This window comes from Cucurbita maxima, unplaced genomic scaffold (assembly GCF_002738345.1).
Source record: "Cucurbita maxima cultivar Rimu unplaced genomic scaffold, Cmax_1.0 Cma_Scf00030, whole genome shotgun sequence".
NCBI classification, from domain to species: Eukaryota; Viridiplantae; Streptophyta; class Magnoliopsida; order Cucurbitales; family Cucurbitaceae; genus Cucurbita; species Cucurbita maxima.
The window spans coordinates 125,140-141,022 of NW_019272046.1; the positions used below are offsets into that span (position 1 = coordinate 125,140).

At 35.4% G+C, this 15,883-nt stretch overlaps 2 protein-coding genes across 2 annotated transcripts; one reads left to right on the plus strand and one right to left on the minus strand.

Annotated features, from left to right (window-relative positions):
- Positions 1–469: 469 nt before the first annotated feature.
- LOC111465970 (patellin-3-like) lies at positions 470–3,449 on the minus strand. Its single transcript, XM_023110483.1, has 4 exons — positions 2,091–3,449; positions 1,760–1,884; positions 1,321–1,456; positions 470–882 (listed from the first exon to the last, which is right to left on the minus strand). The coding sequence occupies exons 1-4, from the start codon at positions 3,279–3,281 to the stop codon at positions 604–606; spliced, it is 1,731 nt and encodes a 576-aa protein (XP_022966251.1). The 5' UTR covers positions 3,282–3,449; the 3' UTR covers positions 470–603.
- A 1,037-nt stretch (positions 3,450–4,486) lies between these two features.
- Positions 4,487–7,774, plus strand: LOC111465927 (cation/H(+) antiporter 15-like). The gene is made up of 4 exons (XM_023110399.1): positions 4,487–4,601; positions 4,772–5,065; positions 5,170–6,162; positions 6,233–7,774. Exons 2-4 carry the CDS (start codon positions 4,832–4,834, stop codon positions 7,637–7,639), a joined length of 2,634 nt encoding a protein of 877 aa, XP_022966167.1. The 5' UTR covers positions 4,487–4,601; positions 4,772–4,831; the 3' UTR covers positions 7,640–7,774.
- The last annotated feature ends 8,109 nt before the right edge of the window (positions 7,775–15,883 follow it).

A 15,883-nucleotide genomic window follows, 5' to 3' on the forward strand; every position in this document is an offset into this window, starting at 1 on the left:
GGCCCATTAATGTAATTGCTTTGTGAACTTTTATATTTGTTGTGCATTACGTGTAAATGTTTTCGTAAAGCTTGATTATGGGACCATTTACATGTGTAACACAATAGCAATACAAAATGTATAAAATGTTGAAACATAGAGATCAAGCTCAAAACCAAAATGAACCAAATCAAATATTAGACACGAAAAAAACGTACAAATTAAAACAAACAATATCATACCATATCTCACCATATCATCAACAAATAAAATAACATTCACATATTTTAAAAATAGAAAGTTAACATTTAGGAGATAAAACCTGATAAAGAGTCCATGGATTTGGTAAACCCAAATGATCACTTTTAGACTAAATTCCGACCTTTTTCAAACCAAATTTGTACTTTTAACCCTTAAATTTTTTCAATAATTCCAACAACATTTCAACAAAATTGAAGAAAAATAAATCAATCAAATAAAAAAAAGAACATGGAGACATGAATAGATTAGATTACACCCAACGAAGAAGAAATTGTTTTGTGAATATATAACAAAGGGAGGATAGTAACAATAATAATAATAATAATACGAAGAAGAAGAAGAATGTAGGAAGGGAAAGGATTATCAAAGAGATTTGGTCTTGAAGCGGTAGAGGAGTTTCTTCTTCTTGGAGGTGGGATTGTGTAAGGACAGGACCAGCTTACCAGGCTCAGAGGTCTTAAAGGTATTTGAAAGAACAGGATCAGACGCTGCTACTACTCTTCTAGGCTTCTCGATTATGACTGTGTACCCTCCTCCTCCTCCTCCTCCTCCTCCTCCTCCCCCCTCTTGGCTCGGCACAAACTCTGCGCCGTACCTCACTTCCCATCCCACCACTCTAACCTCCCACGTAACCACGCATCCCTAGTAAAACACACACACACACACACATCCAAAATTAATTCAAGTATCCAATGTGATGTGGAACACAGAATACGAGATATGATGCTATACTCTTCTGTTTTCTTTTCTTACAACCAAACCTGAAGAAAAGGGGAAAAAAAACAAAACACAACAGGGAATTTCCAACACCCCTTCCTTTAAAATAAAGACTCTGAGCCCTCACTCCTCATGCCCCATTTCGTCTGCCATTTCCAGAGAATCCAATGAACAAATGCACATCTTTTAACACAAATATCCCTTTCTCTTTTTTTTTTTTTTCTTTTTTGATCCAAAACAAATTTATTGTTTACCCTACCCTACAATTTTCCCATTTAATAACTCATCCGAACAAAAAAAAAAAAACCCTTTAATCTTCACTCTTTCTTGGAATTGAAGGAAAAGAGAAAAGAAAAGACCAACCTGAGTGACTGGGAATTCCACGGTGTGTTTGGCCGAGGGTTTCATCGTAATTTCAGTCACGCTATCACATGTCTCGAACTCTCCATCTTTGCTCATTCCTCCATACTTCACTGGCAGCTCTTGCGCTGTTACGTATCTGTGTGTGTATTATCAACTCAGTATTTTATCCAAATGTTCTTGTAAAATTTAAATTTTGTATTCTCTTACTCTTCCCTAAGAGACTTCCAAACAAAGAACTCAAGAGTTGCACCCATTTCGAATCTTCCACGTTCCCCAATTACAATAAAATATACATATATTGCATAGAAAAACTTAAAAGTCATTTTTCACATACATCGAATCAGAGAATTTAAGAACATTGTCCCTAAATTTAAGGTCAGTAATCGTTTTTACAATTTACAGAAACAAAAAGCTGCAATCAATCCAAATAAGAAGGTACCTGAGAAGGGTCTCTGCAGATTTAGAAGGTCCAGCAAACACAAACTTGCTCTTGCTTCTTTGTGTCATAAATGGACTAATCATTCTATTCACAGCCAAATACCACCAAGGAACATTGATAAACACCTACCCAAATTCAAACCAAAACCAGAATAAAAATCATGAACTATAATCACATCATAATAATCATAACAACATTTGTAGTTGGGTTTAGGAAAATTGATTAAAAAAAAACCTACCCAGATTCGAAACCAAATCCAAAATCAGAATAGAAAATCATCAACTAATCACGTGATAATAATCATAACAATAATTATAGTTGGATTAAGAACCTGTCTGGCAACGAATTCTGGGTAGTTATCTTGGAAGATCTGAACGGCGTCTTTGGTTGCTTGTCTAAGCTCCCATTTTCCCAGCCCTGGTGAGTTCTTGAGATCGTTAACATGAACAATCGTGCAGACTCCACCAGGAGTGAAATCCAGTTTCCGAATGCTTTTTTCCAAAAACTGAATTCTCCACCGGAGAAATTTCTGCCGTTTCTCCTCATCGGAAAATGTCTTCTGATAAAGCTCTCTGTTCTGGAACTGACCGTACACATTGTAACAAACTGGATGTCCTTCTTTGTCTGATCCATGCATAAACGCTACTTTCTCCAAATCGGTTCCTAAATCTTCTTCTAACAGTTCATCGATTTTGAAATCCTTTCTCCAATGGATTGTGTTCTTGATCATCGCGAACGATTCTTTCACTTTGAAATCCCTTGCTCTGAGGAATTTCAGCAATACGACGTCGCTTCTTTCATCCGCCAGTAGCGGTATCCCCCAAATTGAAACCTCCTCAGGCGCCGCCGAAGTTGGCTCAGAGTTGGCTGCGTTTTTGTCTACGCCTTCCTCCGATGGTGCTGTGGCGGAGACGGCGACGGCAACGACAGTCTCTTCAATTGCCTCGACTGTCTTTGCTCCGTCGTCGTCCAGGGCGGTTTCAGTTTTCACTGCGACCAGCACTTTCCCAGCCGCAGGAGGCGTCGTTTCATTTGATTTCTCGATATTTTCTGCTTCCTTATCTTCATTCGTTTCGGAAACTTTAGCTTCGGACTTCAGTGGCTCTTCTTCATCGGAGAGCTTCAGAGCATCATCAATCGGTTCCTCCGTCTTCTCCACCACGGCCTCTGATACAGTATCTTCAACTTTGGCCGGCAATGACGGTGGAGGAGAAGTGAACTCGAACTTGTTAAGCGCTTCCTGAATAAGCTGCTTAAACTCCTCCAAAGCCTTCTTCTCGGAATCCGAAAGATCGGCAACTTTAGTGCTCTCTTCCTTAAAAGAATCAACATCGGCTGTGAGTTTCACACCATCGCCGGACTTCAAAACTTCAGTCTCCGTGGCAGTAACAACGTCGCCTTGAGACAGAGTAGCAGCATTGAATGGCTCATTTTCCGCCGGTTCCGGTAGCAGTGGGAGATCCTTCCTATCAGCCTTCTCAGCAAGAGGGACATCGGTGACACGAACTTCTTGGTCAGCCATGGTGGTGGGGAAAGGGAAAGGGAAAGGGAAAGGGGAAGGAATGGAGAAAGTAGAAAAAGGGTTTTAGGGTTGAAAGAGAAATGGATATGGCGGTGGCGATGGCGGAGGTCGTGGGATTCAGAAAGGGAAGTTTAAAGAGTGGGTTAGGAGCTGCGGCGATATGTAACATTCATCATTTGAAACGCAAAAAAAAAAAATAATAATAAATAAATAAAATAAAATAAAGAATAAAAAGTTAATAAATTTTTATTAATTTTATTGTTAGAACTTTATTATTTATCTAATTAAAGATTATTTTTATTTCTTTAATTAAAAAAATTAGTTATGTATAAGTTAATAACAATTATACATTTTTAATTGTAAGAGAAATAATTAAAAAAAAATAATGAGACAATGAAACTCACGTTATTAATTATTAAATTATTATAGAAGTGAACCAAAAAAACATTATTTTATATAATTTAAATATAAATTAGTATTTCTAAATGGGAGGACGGTAAGAGTGGGACCCAGTAGCGAGAGAATTCTTTTCTTTTCTTTTTTTAATTTTTTTTAATTTAAAATCAATGAGATGTTTCGTAGGCTGTCATATGGAAGAGACCACAAGCTTTAGGCATAATGATGCGGTGCCGTTTTACAGAAATCTGCAGTCCCCTTTTACAAAGCCATTCTCCTTTTTCCTTTTATTTATTTAATTATTTTATTTATTTATGTATCTGTTTGTTTAGGCGTGGGCCGAAAATGATGATGGCCCAACGTCAAAAGTTATGGACAACTATATTATATTAAATAATAATAATAAAAAATATGTGCCCGAACATCCTCTAATGAATTTGTATAAGATTAGAACATTAAATATTTTATCAAAAAAATTAATATTTTACATGTTAATTATATGCAACTCAGTCTTGATCTTTAGTGAGTTATGAACTCGTTGTGTGGACTTGTTTTTTTATTTGTATCGGTATTCAATAAGTTTAAGATTTTGAGAGCGTGACCAAACAAAAAATTAGGAACCTAAGATGAAATTTACTCATAAGAAAAAGTAGGATAATAATGAACCGAATCAAGTTTTTCATCTTTTAAAAAATTTAAGGGTGACCCTAAATTGATATAATCCAACTCGAACTCACGAAAAATTAGATAAAATAAATAAATAAATAGAAAGTTGGTTCATAATGCCTGGCGCGAAGTTGATTTTCTGTCAACGAACAAACAATATTGTGGAATTTTCCCCATTTGGTTTGTAGGGTCGTTAACACAGCAGCGCAACAAATCGATAACAATGGCAGCAACGGAAAAACAGACAAACCTTTGGAGGTGAGAAATTCATAAATAACCCTTTGTGCTTGTTCAATTTGCAACAATCCAATCTTGTTCTTCCCCAAATCTCTCACTTCTTCATTTAGCCCGACGATCAATCATCATCCCTCTCACTAAAATTCCATTGCGGTTTGAATTTCGTCTTCCTCTGATCGTTCGCTCGACAGGGTTGTGGCCGACTCGCCGGAGACGGAATCCATCGTTTTCGGCTATTGCGACGCTCAACAATGCAGTGGCCACAACCTGTCGAGTATTCTACACTAGGTAGGTTCGATGATCACATGTTGGTATGTTACAATAGCAATATAACCCACGAAGGTTCTCTATGGCGGGCCGAAAATCCTGTCGCTACAACTCTCCCTGTATTTGCTCTCCAACTTTGCCTTATTATTTTCTTCTCTCGTGCCCTCATTTTCCTCTTGAGACCCCTGCGCCAACCGCCCATTGTAGCTGAGATTCTTGTAAGTTTCGTTTGATGTTCATGTTTTGATTATGCCCACTACGTGTTTGATGAAATTCCTGTGAGAAAAGTTGAGTTCTGTTTGTTTGTTTGTTTCTGGTGAAGGCTGGGGTGTTGCTGGGGCCGTCCCTACTGGGGCTGACCGATTTTTTTGTGAAATACATATTTGATTTGAAGAGCTTGTTGCCATTGGAAACTGTAGCGAATTTGAGCTTGGTTTATTACATATTTCTGGTTGGTTTGGAGCTGGACATGTCCCCAATTGTGCGTGCTGGAGGGAAGTCCATTGGCATTGCTGTGCTTGGTCTTCTTCTTCCAATTCCTATTGGGATTGGCTTGCATCACTTGATCAACAGCAACCAGAAAAAACCAAAGATGGTAAATGCCACCGCCCATGGACCTTTGTTTTGGGGCATTTCCTTAGCCACCACCAACTTCCCAGACCTGTCGCGGATCCTCTCCGACATTAAGCTTCTGCATTCCGAGATCGGTAGGACTGCTTTATCTGCCGCTATTATCACAGACCTCTGTTCTTGGGTGCTTCTCGTGATCACCATGTCAATAAGCAATGTAGGCAAATACTACGCAATTTCTTCCACATTTGTTTTCGTCTGTATGTGCCTTTTCCTCTTCCGCCCTGCACTCAAGTGGCTCGTTCGCGTTAGCAGCAAGGATGGGAACTACAATGAGTTCCATATCTGCTTTGTCATGACGGGTGTCGTGGCGTGCGGGTTGATTACCGACGCATGTGGCTCGCATTCGATCGTGGGGGCATTTATGTGGGGAGTTATCATGCCCAAGGGTGAGCTGAAGGACTTGATCATGGGGAAGGTGGAAGATTTGGTTAAATCAATTCTGATGCCTACGTTTTTCTTGGTGACTGGCCTCCGAGTGGATTTTAATAGCATTTGTAAAGACTCGGATTGGGTGTTGGTGATGTTGATCGTGTTCTTGGCTACCTCGGCCAAAATTGTGAGCACTTTCCTTGTGGCTATCTTTTGCAACATGCCACCGCGAGAAGGCTTGACTCTTGGCTCACTCATGAATACCAAAGGCTTGCTTGCCTTGATAATCATCAGCGCCGGACGAGATATGCAGGTAATCAAACGATAAGCTTTGTAAACGAATAATGAATCTAAATTGACTGAAGTTTTCTGTGGTTTGCTAGGCTTTGGGTGCTCTCACTTTCACAGTGATGATCATGTCTTTCTGGGTAATGACGGCTCTGATTGGACCAACCTTGGCTTTTACCTACAAATCAGTCAAGACATCGAGGAAAAATAGGTACAGAACCATTCAAAGCATCAAACCAGAGGCAGAGTTCCGAGTGGTTGCTTGTGTGCACTCCACCCGCAATGTGTATGGCATCATCCATCTCCTTGGAGCTTCAAACCCCACCAAGCAATCGCCCCTCTTAGTGTTCGCTATTTACCTGGTTGAGCTTGCCGGTCGTGCCACAGCAATGTTGATCGTCCATGGCCAATGCAAAGCCAGCTCTGCCAAAGCCAAGGTTCAGACCGACCACATTATCAATGCGTTCGATAAGTTTGAGAACATGAGCAATGGTGTCACTGTCCATTCCCTCACGGCGGTGTCGCCATATGCCACAATGCACGACGACATCTGTGGCATTGCGGCGGAGAAGCGTGTCCACTTGATCATACTCCCATTTCACAAGCAGCCCACCCTGGATGGCGGATTGGAAGATGGGAACCCCTCAATTGGGCTTGTCAACAACAATGTGATGATGAATGCCCCTTGCTCAGTCGCTGTCCTTGTTGATCGTGGCCTCTCCGCCACCAGCCTCACCGACTCCAGTCGTTCCAACCGCCTGCAACAAAGCTTTGCCCTGTTCTTCATTGGTGGCCCTGACGACAGAGAAGCTCTGGCTTACGCATGGCGAATGTCGGAGCATCCAGGCATCCTGGTAACCGTCGTAAGATTCCTCCCTGGTGACGAAGTCAAAGAAATGAGCATAACAGACTTCCCTGGAGAAGAAAACATCGAGATTCTTACAGCGATAGCAGGAGCAGAGAAGGAGAAGGTGATTGACAACGATTATATACAAAACTTCCTGCTGCAAATCTCAAGCAACCCATCAATCGGATACGCAGAAGTGGCGGTGAACAACGGGGATGAAACGCTCAAGGCAATCAGCACACTGGAAAACGAGTTCAACCTGTATATTGTTGGAAGGGGCAGAGGGATGGTGTCTCCACTAGTGTCGGGGCTGTCGGAGTGGAGCGACTCACCGGAGCTGGGGGTGCTGGGGGATGCGCTGGTGACGTCGAGTTTTGCGACAAATGTGTCACTGCTGGTTGTGCAACAGGGGTGTATGGATGCGGAGGAGAGGGGCGAGAAGTTTAACGATGCGTTCATGGCGGAGCAGTATGGAGGGCAGGGGGCATGGCAGTCGCCAATGATGAATAATAATGGGGATGGAGAGTTTGGTCTGTTTGTGAACCAGAAGGAGAATCAAGTGAATGAGGAGGAAGACGAGGAGAAGGGGAAGGGGAAGGGGAAGGGGAAGGAAGGCCATTATCAACCAAATGGAGCCAACCCGACTAAATTGTGAAGCAAATTGTTGGGGTCTTAGCTTAACTTCACTCATCAAACCATACTATTCTTCTTCTTGTTCCTTCTCTTCTTAATTTTGTTTAGTCAATTATTCTTTTGTTAAATGAATGAAGTTCTAAATGTTTTAGTTATCTTATTTTAATTATCTTGAAACATGAAAATCAAGCTTTTGTCGAGATGAATTCGAGCTTTTCTAAATTCATTAGACTACGAGTGCGAGAGATGCACGTTTCGAGGTGTCCTCAGATTGGCTTCATGCTGAGATGATGGGTTTGGAGTTTTGCCCAATTTGCCTTTTCATTTGTGCCCAATTTCATTCCTGAGAAAACCTTTGTTCGGCCTAGTTATTTTCTATCTTTTTGGTTTTGATCCTCCTCTCCAGTGGTGAGATTTCATATTGTTCGGAGAGAAAACGAAACATTTCTTATAAGACTGTGGAAATCTCTCCCTAATAGACGTGTTGTAAAACCGTGAAGTTGACGGCGATATGTTTGTTCCTCGATAAAAATAGTGAGGTCAACGTCGAACTAGCTTCCGACCTATGCTTCCCTTTAAATATGAGGTCACCTTACACCTCATTCGAAGTAGGGACAATTGTGAAAAAATAGAAGGTTTGTTCTTAAGTCTCTCGTGGGTAGTCGTACTCGAACCCTCCTCATCCGGGCTGATATCTGTAAAATGGACACCTCTAGTTTGACATTCGACAGGCCGGAAAAGGAAAAGGCCCATGATGGAGGAAATTTTAAGAATGGGCCTGGCCCAAATAGAGAGATGCTAATTCTCCATAATTTGAGGGTTTTATTTTATTCTATTCCATGTGTTTGTTCTTTAATTTTGAACCACACTTTGTTTCTTACCTTTTGCTGTTAAAATAGATGGAATCTTAGTACACAAAAGCTTTAACCTATAATTATTATAAAATCTCTAAATTCTCCAATTTAATTGGCACCCATAAATTATTTAATGCAAATAAAAATAAATTAACATATATCTATCGAAACAATGTGTGCTCGTGTGTTGAGGGATGTGAGCCATTGGTGTGCTCCAGCTTAGACATGTACACATCGTTGTGGAATTCATCTGTACCGTAGAGCAATGTGCAGATACTCTCACTATGGTCCAAGCAAGAATTAAATTTGCAAAGATGCGAGTTGCTCGAGGTGAAGAATTTCGAGTCGTTAAACTTGACTTGTTCAATACCAAACATTACGCATCGTGTTGGAATTATGACATGTGTCGGTGATGCAAAGTTAACAAACCATTAGTAATGATATTAAATGGATTGATTTGATCACATGCCCTTCAGCAGTTATATATAACATATGATTTTGATTAAAAAAATGTATTCATGAACCTACAAGTAATTAGAATATTGAAAACAAATCTCTTATGATTTCAGTCCATTTGGTTTGGGGAGGGGAGGTCTTTTGGTGACCCATTAGGGTTTCCAAAGGGCACTTGAAATCACCCTTATCCTTTTAGGTTATGTATAATATATAAAATAGTGTCCTTGTTCTTCGATCACGATGTTGTGTACGAGGACTATTAACGGGTCCTCAACTATTTTTTAACAGTGAATTTGTCTAGTTGGCAGGTGCAAGGTCGCTCCCCTCGTACTTGTGATTATTGTATTGCATGGAAACTACTAAAGACGCCTACTAATCACTATAAGTGAATTATCTAGACTGACAGGGTTCGTATATCTACACCAAAATTGGTAGCCATGGAGTCATGTCTTACGTGATATGAACCCACATGGTTCGTCACTCTTTACATGTATATGGTGTGATTCCATTAGGATTGTGTAATAGCTCAAACCCACTGTTAGCAAATATTGCTCACTTCAATCTCACAGTTCTAAAACGCGTCTGTTAGGGAGAGGTTTCCACACCATTGTAAGGAATGATTCGTTTCCCTCTTCAACCAATGTGGAACCTCACCGTTCGTGTCCTACATAATAAAAGCACACATATAGAGTAACTTTACGTGAGTACCAGATTTTATTAGAGTCGTATTTGGACGATATAACATTGGGGACGAAGATGATGACTAAGGTCAAGTAAAACGATGGATAAGAATAAAGTGATTTTTTCCCCTCCCACATAGGATTAAGAGAATGATTGGGAACATCTTTCCCTTAAAATCAGCATTAACTCTTGCACTAATCTCTCTCTCAAACTCTTAAATTACCGATAATTACAATTTACAATGAAAGATTGCCTCCAATCCCAAGAATTCAACCACTTTATTTTTTACTTTTAACCTTATCTTATCATTACAACCTTTCTCGAACCTTACAACCTTTCCTGAACATTAGTTTTACTCTTGTAAAAAATGTTTTATTCTCCTCTTCAACTAATGTAATCCTCATTGACACACAACTTAGTGACTGACTTTGATACCACTTGTAACAGCCCAAGTCCACTATTATAGATATTGTCTGTTTTGACCCGTTATGTATCGTCGTTAGCTTCACGATTTTAAAACGCGTCTGTTAGGGAAATATTTTCACACTCTTATAAAGAATGTTTCATTCTCCTTGCCAACCGATGACAGGGGGAGGGCTAAACAATTAAGGAAATAACTTTAAAAGGTAGACTTTTTTTATTATTATTTTTTATTTTTCAGATAATTGTACTTTTCAAACTTTAAACAATATACCAAAAAAAATTAAAATGTTTATTATTATTATTATTATTATTATTTTGCAAGGGAAAGGACTAAAATAGAAAATACATAGATATATAGTCTAAATATTATTTTCACATATTTTATTATCCCTTGTTTATATATATTTTTTAAAATTAAAAAATTAAAAATTAAAAATTAGGTTTTTTTTTTTATTATTATTTTTTAAATTTAACTTAAAAATTCAAATATTTTATTAAAGAAGATGAAATTCGAAAAAATACCAAAAATTAAGAACCAATATTAGAATATTTATTTATTTATTTATATATAGAGACTAAAATAAAATATACCATATAAATATTATTTTTACATATTTTATTATCGTCTATTTATATATGTTTTTAAAAATCAAACAAAATTTTGAAAATTAAAAATTAGTTTATTTTTGAAATTTAACTAAAAATTCAAATATTTTATTAAAAAAGATGAAATTGGAGAAAATACCAAAAATTAAGAACCAATATTAAAATAGATAAAAAAAAATATATATATATATATATATATATTAGAAAGGCCTAATAATGGGTGCAGCTGTGCAGGTGCAACCAATTATAAGGTTGATTAAGAGAAGGAAGAGGGTTGAATTAATTATTGTATATTATATAGTTTCCATAAGATATGATTTAGCATTCAGATCTTTTGGGAATATTTACCAATAATTTATATAACATTTCATCAACTTGTCACTTTTATTATTATTATTTTATTCATTTTCAGATTTGGATAATAATGGAATAATCATTCACACCCCCTAAACTTAGTTGTCATTACATTTATTTATCCCTCCTTCCATTTTCCAAACTTTGTTTAATTACATGCATTTAATTTGCCCTCTACTTTTAAACACCTCACGTTATGGTACCTCCCGAATATACGAGGAAGAACGAGAATTCTCGGTCACTAAACTCTTCCTCGTTTTTATATTACAATGTCAACACGAGCGTAATTCCATTTGTCAACTCTTGTTTTTTTAGTATAACAAATGGGTACGAGAAGTTTGAAGTTCCGAGATCAAAATAATAGCCCATCATGTATTGTTATCAGCCTCACGGTTTTATAACACATCTATTGTGAAGAGGGTCTAGCCCTACTCTAACCAGTGTTTTGCACTGTTCGGTGACTGCCTTTGATACCATTTGTAACATCTCAAGCCCACCGCTTGTAAATATTGTCCGCTTTGATCCGTCACGTATTGACATCAACTTCATAGTTTTAAACGCGTATACTATAGAGAAGGTCTAGCCTAATTCTAATCATTTGTAACAACTCAAGCCCATTACTAGTAGGTATTATCTAAAGGTCTAGCCTTACTCCAATCATTTGTAACAACTCAAACCCACTGCTAGTAGATATTATCTGATTTAGCTCATTACGTATCACTGTCAGCCTCACAATTTTAAAACGCATTGGTTCAAGAGAGGTTTCCACGCTCTTACAAGAAATATTTTGTTCCACCCTCAAATCCGAATTTTGAATCGTGGACATGAGACGTTACATAATAATATTTATAATAAATAATTAATTTTTGTTTATGGATGGAGTTGGTTCAACAAGCTAATTAGGTAGGGCTTCACATTTATGAATAGATTTAATTTTTTTAAAATTAAAATACAATATAAATGTCAACAACTAGCCAACTTATCCTTTCAATAGGTGCAAAAATATTAGATTTTTTTTGATATTTTAACAAGTGATAAATTTTTTTTAAAAAATTTATGATTTGACTTCATTTATACCTCAAATGTATTACAAAAGAATGCGACTAACTGTCAATTTTTCATATCCTGAGTTATATGCTATTTTAGCCATTGTTTTCAAATGTATTTCCTCGCTTATGTTTTTGAAAACATTTCTCGCAAACGTGACTCAAGGCTCGGGCATACGCCGATATTATCCGCGAAATTCGAATTTTTTACAACTGACTTGTTCACTAGGTTAGAACAAGTGTCGCATAATCGCTTTCTAGTTGCTGCAAGAGTGCGACTGTAACACTTTGACACCTAATTGATTAAAAAGTTCTAATTTTTTTAGAGTGTTGTTATATGCACCGATACATAGATGGATTAGATAGCTTTACTATAGTATTAATTAAATCCATCATTTAATGAACTTCAGTAAACATACGAGGCGCGACTTCCTAATTCGTTCAACTTTGAATCTTACTCTCATCATCTTATCATGGGGGAGGAGAGTTCTTATCCTATACGGCACGAACTCAATAAATCGTGTCATACATGCAGGGTGTAACCGCATCATATAGTCCCGTATCGTATAGGGCACGACTCTAGTAGATCATCTCATACACATGCAAAGAATGACCTTATATGTGGGTTCATATCGGCTCACGATAAAAGGGGTAGAGAGAGAAAAAAGGGACCATGCATGAAAGAGAAAGCCCTAAGACAAGGAAAAAATTGGGACCATATTATGTTTGCTAAAAAGCCAAAGCCAATGGGTACTATGCCTTTCAATATTGTCTGTGGCAGACCCCATGTGGTTGGGTCTTACATGGCCTATTCTCTCCACTAAAAGCTTTTTTAAATGGTCACTTTTTTTTTTTGGGTTAAATTTGATATAGAAATTTAACGAACAAAAGAAATATAAGTCGACTACTGAGTCTATTTTGGCTCAGGTGCACCATCTCGAGTGCGAGCCATCCGAACCACGTATGAATATAACCAAGTATGAAGGTAAGTAGATATGTATGAATGGAATATTGCTGAGTAGGGAAGACAATGGTAGGGACAAAGGTGATTATGAAAGAATGAAAGTAGAACATGTGCAAAGGTTCCCTAAGAGGTGGACAAAGCCTATTACAATCTTACAATTGTAGGGTTGTGATCTTGGGATCTTCTCCAAGATTTCCAACTACTTTTCTATTATCAATTTCAAAATTTGTACTCAAATTATCCTTCTCTGGTTTTGCCTTTCTGTTTCGGACCGTATGTGTTTTTATTTCTCGTGAGTTGAATAGGAGAGTTTGAAAATACCTGTCGATAAATTTACTAAACACGAGGACGATTTATTCAATATTATGGATGAATGATTATGAAGAGACGGTTTGGTTTTTGTAAGTTGGTCTGGTCTATTGCTCTTTTCTTATGCCTATTGTTAGAGTTCAAACTCGTCACTACCAGATATTATCTTATTTGAGCTTTTTTTTTTTTTTTTTTTTTTTTTCTTTCAGATTTCTCCTCCACACCCTTATAAAAAAAAAGCTTAATTCATATGGAATCTCACAACCTTTCGAGTTTCCCCTAAAGGTTTTAAAATGCCTATTAGGGGGAGATTTCCACGCCTTTATAAAAAGGTTTCGATATGGGATCTCACAATCCACTCATTTTCGGGCTTAACGTTCTTGCTAGCACATCGCCTAGTATCTGACTCTAATACCATTTGTAACCGTCTAAATCCACCTCTAGCATATATTGCCCTCTTTGAGCTTTCCTTGCTAAGGTTCCCCTGGAGGTTTTAAAAACATGTGTGCTAATGAGAGGTTTCCACACCCTTATAAACAATGATTTGTTCCCCTCTTCAACCGATGTGAGATCTCACACCTATTTTTTCATAGGAAGCTGGTTTAACGCTACAACCTCTATAAGTTTACAAGAAACTATAGATTGACAAATTCTGTTGGTATAGGTAGTAGTAACTATCAATTTTTCTTAGCCTTACTTAACCCTAATTTGATATTCTCAGGATCAGTCTTATTTGAATATGGTTTCAGTTTCATATATCTCTTTTTTACTCGAAAGTCACACCGAATAAATATTTAAGTTTTTTATAAATTTGTAATTAAAAAAGAAAATGAAAAAGGAGAAAATAAAAGGGTTAAAGGGCATGGTGGTCCATGGAGGGGAGCAGTAGGGGATCAGCCATCACGTTCAGAAAAAATGCAATAGAATGGGGTGAGTGGGGCCCAAACAAGAAACCTTTTTAACTTTATTTTTTAAAAATTTAAATAAATATTTATATTAAAAAAAAAGAAATTAAAGCTTATTTTACAATTTTAGTTAATTTTAAGACTAACAAAAATTGTATTTAAAAAATGTTTATTATTTTTTAAATTGGTCTGAGAAAACAATCATATAGTAAAAAAAAAAAAAAACCCATAATTTTGACATATCATAATTCAAATTATTTGTTCAAATGTAAAATAAAAATAAATTTCCAAATATTATTTAAAATAATTTCCGATAATAGATATTTTGATAATAGTTATGTAAAAAAAAAAAAAAATAATGAATTGCATAGTCAAATATACTAATTATTTTATTTTACAGATATGTTTGAATATGTCAGGATTAAACAAAGTTTATTAAACTATTTTCTATCCATTAAAAAATATATATTATTCTATCAACATTTTGAAGTGTGAGTATATATATATATATATAAAATACATTTTCAAAATAACATTTATTCTAGAAAACTGAGAAACCATCTAACTAAAAAAAATTGACATTTTTTAAATTAAAAAAATAATTAATTTAGTATATTTAAATTAAAATATTTAATGTAATCTTAAATATTTAATTTTTAATTTTGGTGGATCTATTATTTAAAATATATATAGATATTGAATAAGTCCATGACTATTATAATAAAATTGAAATTTATTAAACATTTTTCTCAAAAAAATTTATAAACTAAATTTATAATTTAATTAGCTTTTTTTTTAAAATAAAAAATTAATAATTAAAAAGGTCAATTTTTTTTTAAAAAAACTTCCATTTTCTTTATATTTAATTCTTATATTTTAAATTTTCTATTTTAATAGCTAAATTTTATGTTAAATATATATCTAATAAGTAGATATTTACATGAATTTACGTATGTATGATTAATGAAAAATTAAATATAAAGTTCAAAAAATTTAAAATTGAAGATAAGTATAGGTTAAGAATTAAAGAAAAATTAAATGTTAGCATTATTAGATTTAATTTATAAAGAAAAATAATTCAAAATTTTCATTAATGACATTAATATCAATATTTTAGTTGAAAAATATTTGATATGATTTTAGCTTATAAATTATATGTACCTCTTTAATATAAAATCTTAGTGGTCCAAATAAAATCTGTCAAAGGATACACATCTATGTTTTATTCTTTATTTCTTTTATTTTCTATTTTTATGTTTTCAAATATTAATTTGTTTTATTTTTCTTTTAATTTTAGTAAAATACGGTTACTATAGCTTATAATTTTTTGGTTTTATTTTATTTTGGTATTTAAATTTTTGAAAATATCTATTTTTATTTTTTTTTAAATTATACCATTGAAAAGAAAATGTGACAGCTAAATTTCGTGAAAATATAATTGTCAATAATTATTCTATAAGCTAAATAATCCCAAAATGAATTTTAAACCGTCCATAAAATTTAGTTGACTTCGGTCAAGTTCCAGAAGCCGAAACATTATTTTCAAAACATTTTTCAAATAATAAAAAAAAAGGTCAAAATTTTCATTCACATCCAAGCTGTGTTAGTCATATAAAAAAAAAAAAAAAAAAAAAAAAAAAAAAAAAAAAAAAAAAAAAAAAAAAAAAA

Bases quoted from the DNA above. Each gene is read 5' to 3' on its own strand.
- LOC111465970 (XM_023110483.1), bottom strand. From the start codon at position 3,281: ATGGCTGACCAAGAAGTTCGTGTCACCGATGTCCCTCTTGCTGAGAAG. The intron at 1,885-2,090 runs GTTCTTAATCCA...GAATTTGGGTAG, and splicing joins CAGAATTCGTTGCCAGACAG to GTGTTTATCAATGTTCCTTG. The intron at 1,457-1,759 runs GTACCTTCTTAT...ATACACACACAG, and splicing joins TCTGCAGAGACCCTTCTCAG to ATACGTAACAGCGCAAGAGC.
- LOC111465927 (XM_023110399.1), top strand. From the start codon at position 4,832: ATGCAGTGGCCACAACCTGTCGAGTATTCTACACTAGGTAGGTTCGAT. The intron at 5,066-5,169 runs GTAAGTTTCGTT...TTTCTGGTGAAG, and splicing joins CCATTGTAGCTGAGATTCTT to GCTGGGGTGTTGCTGGGGCC. The intron at 6,163-6,232 runs GTAATCAAACGA...GTGGTTTGCTAG, and splicing joins GCGCCGGACGAGATATGCAG to GCTTTGGGTGCTCTCACTTT.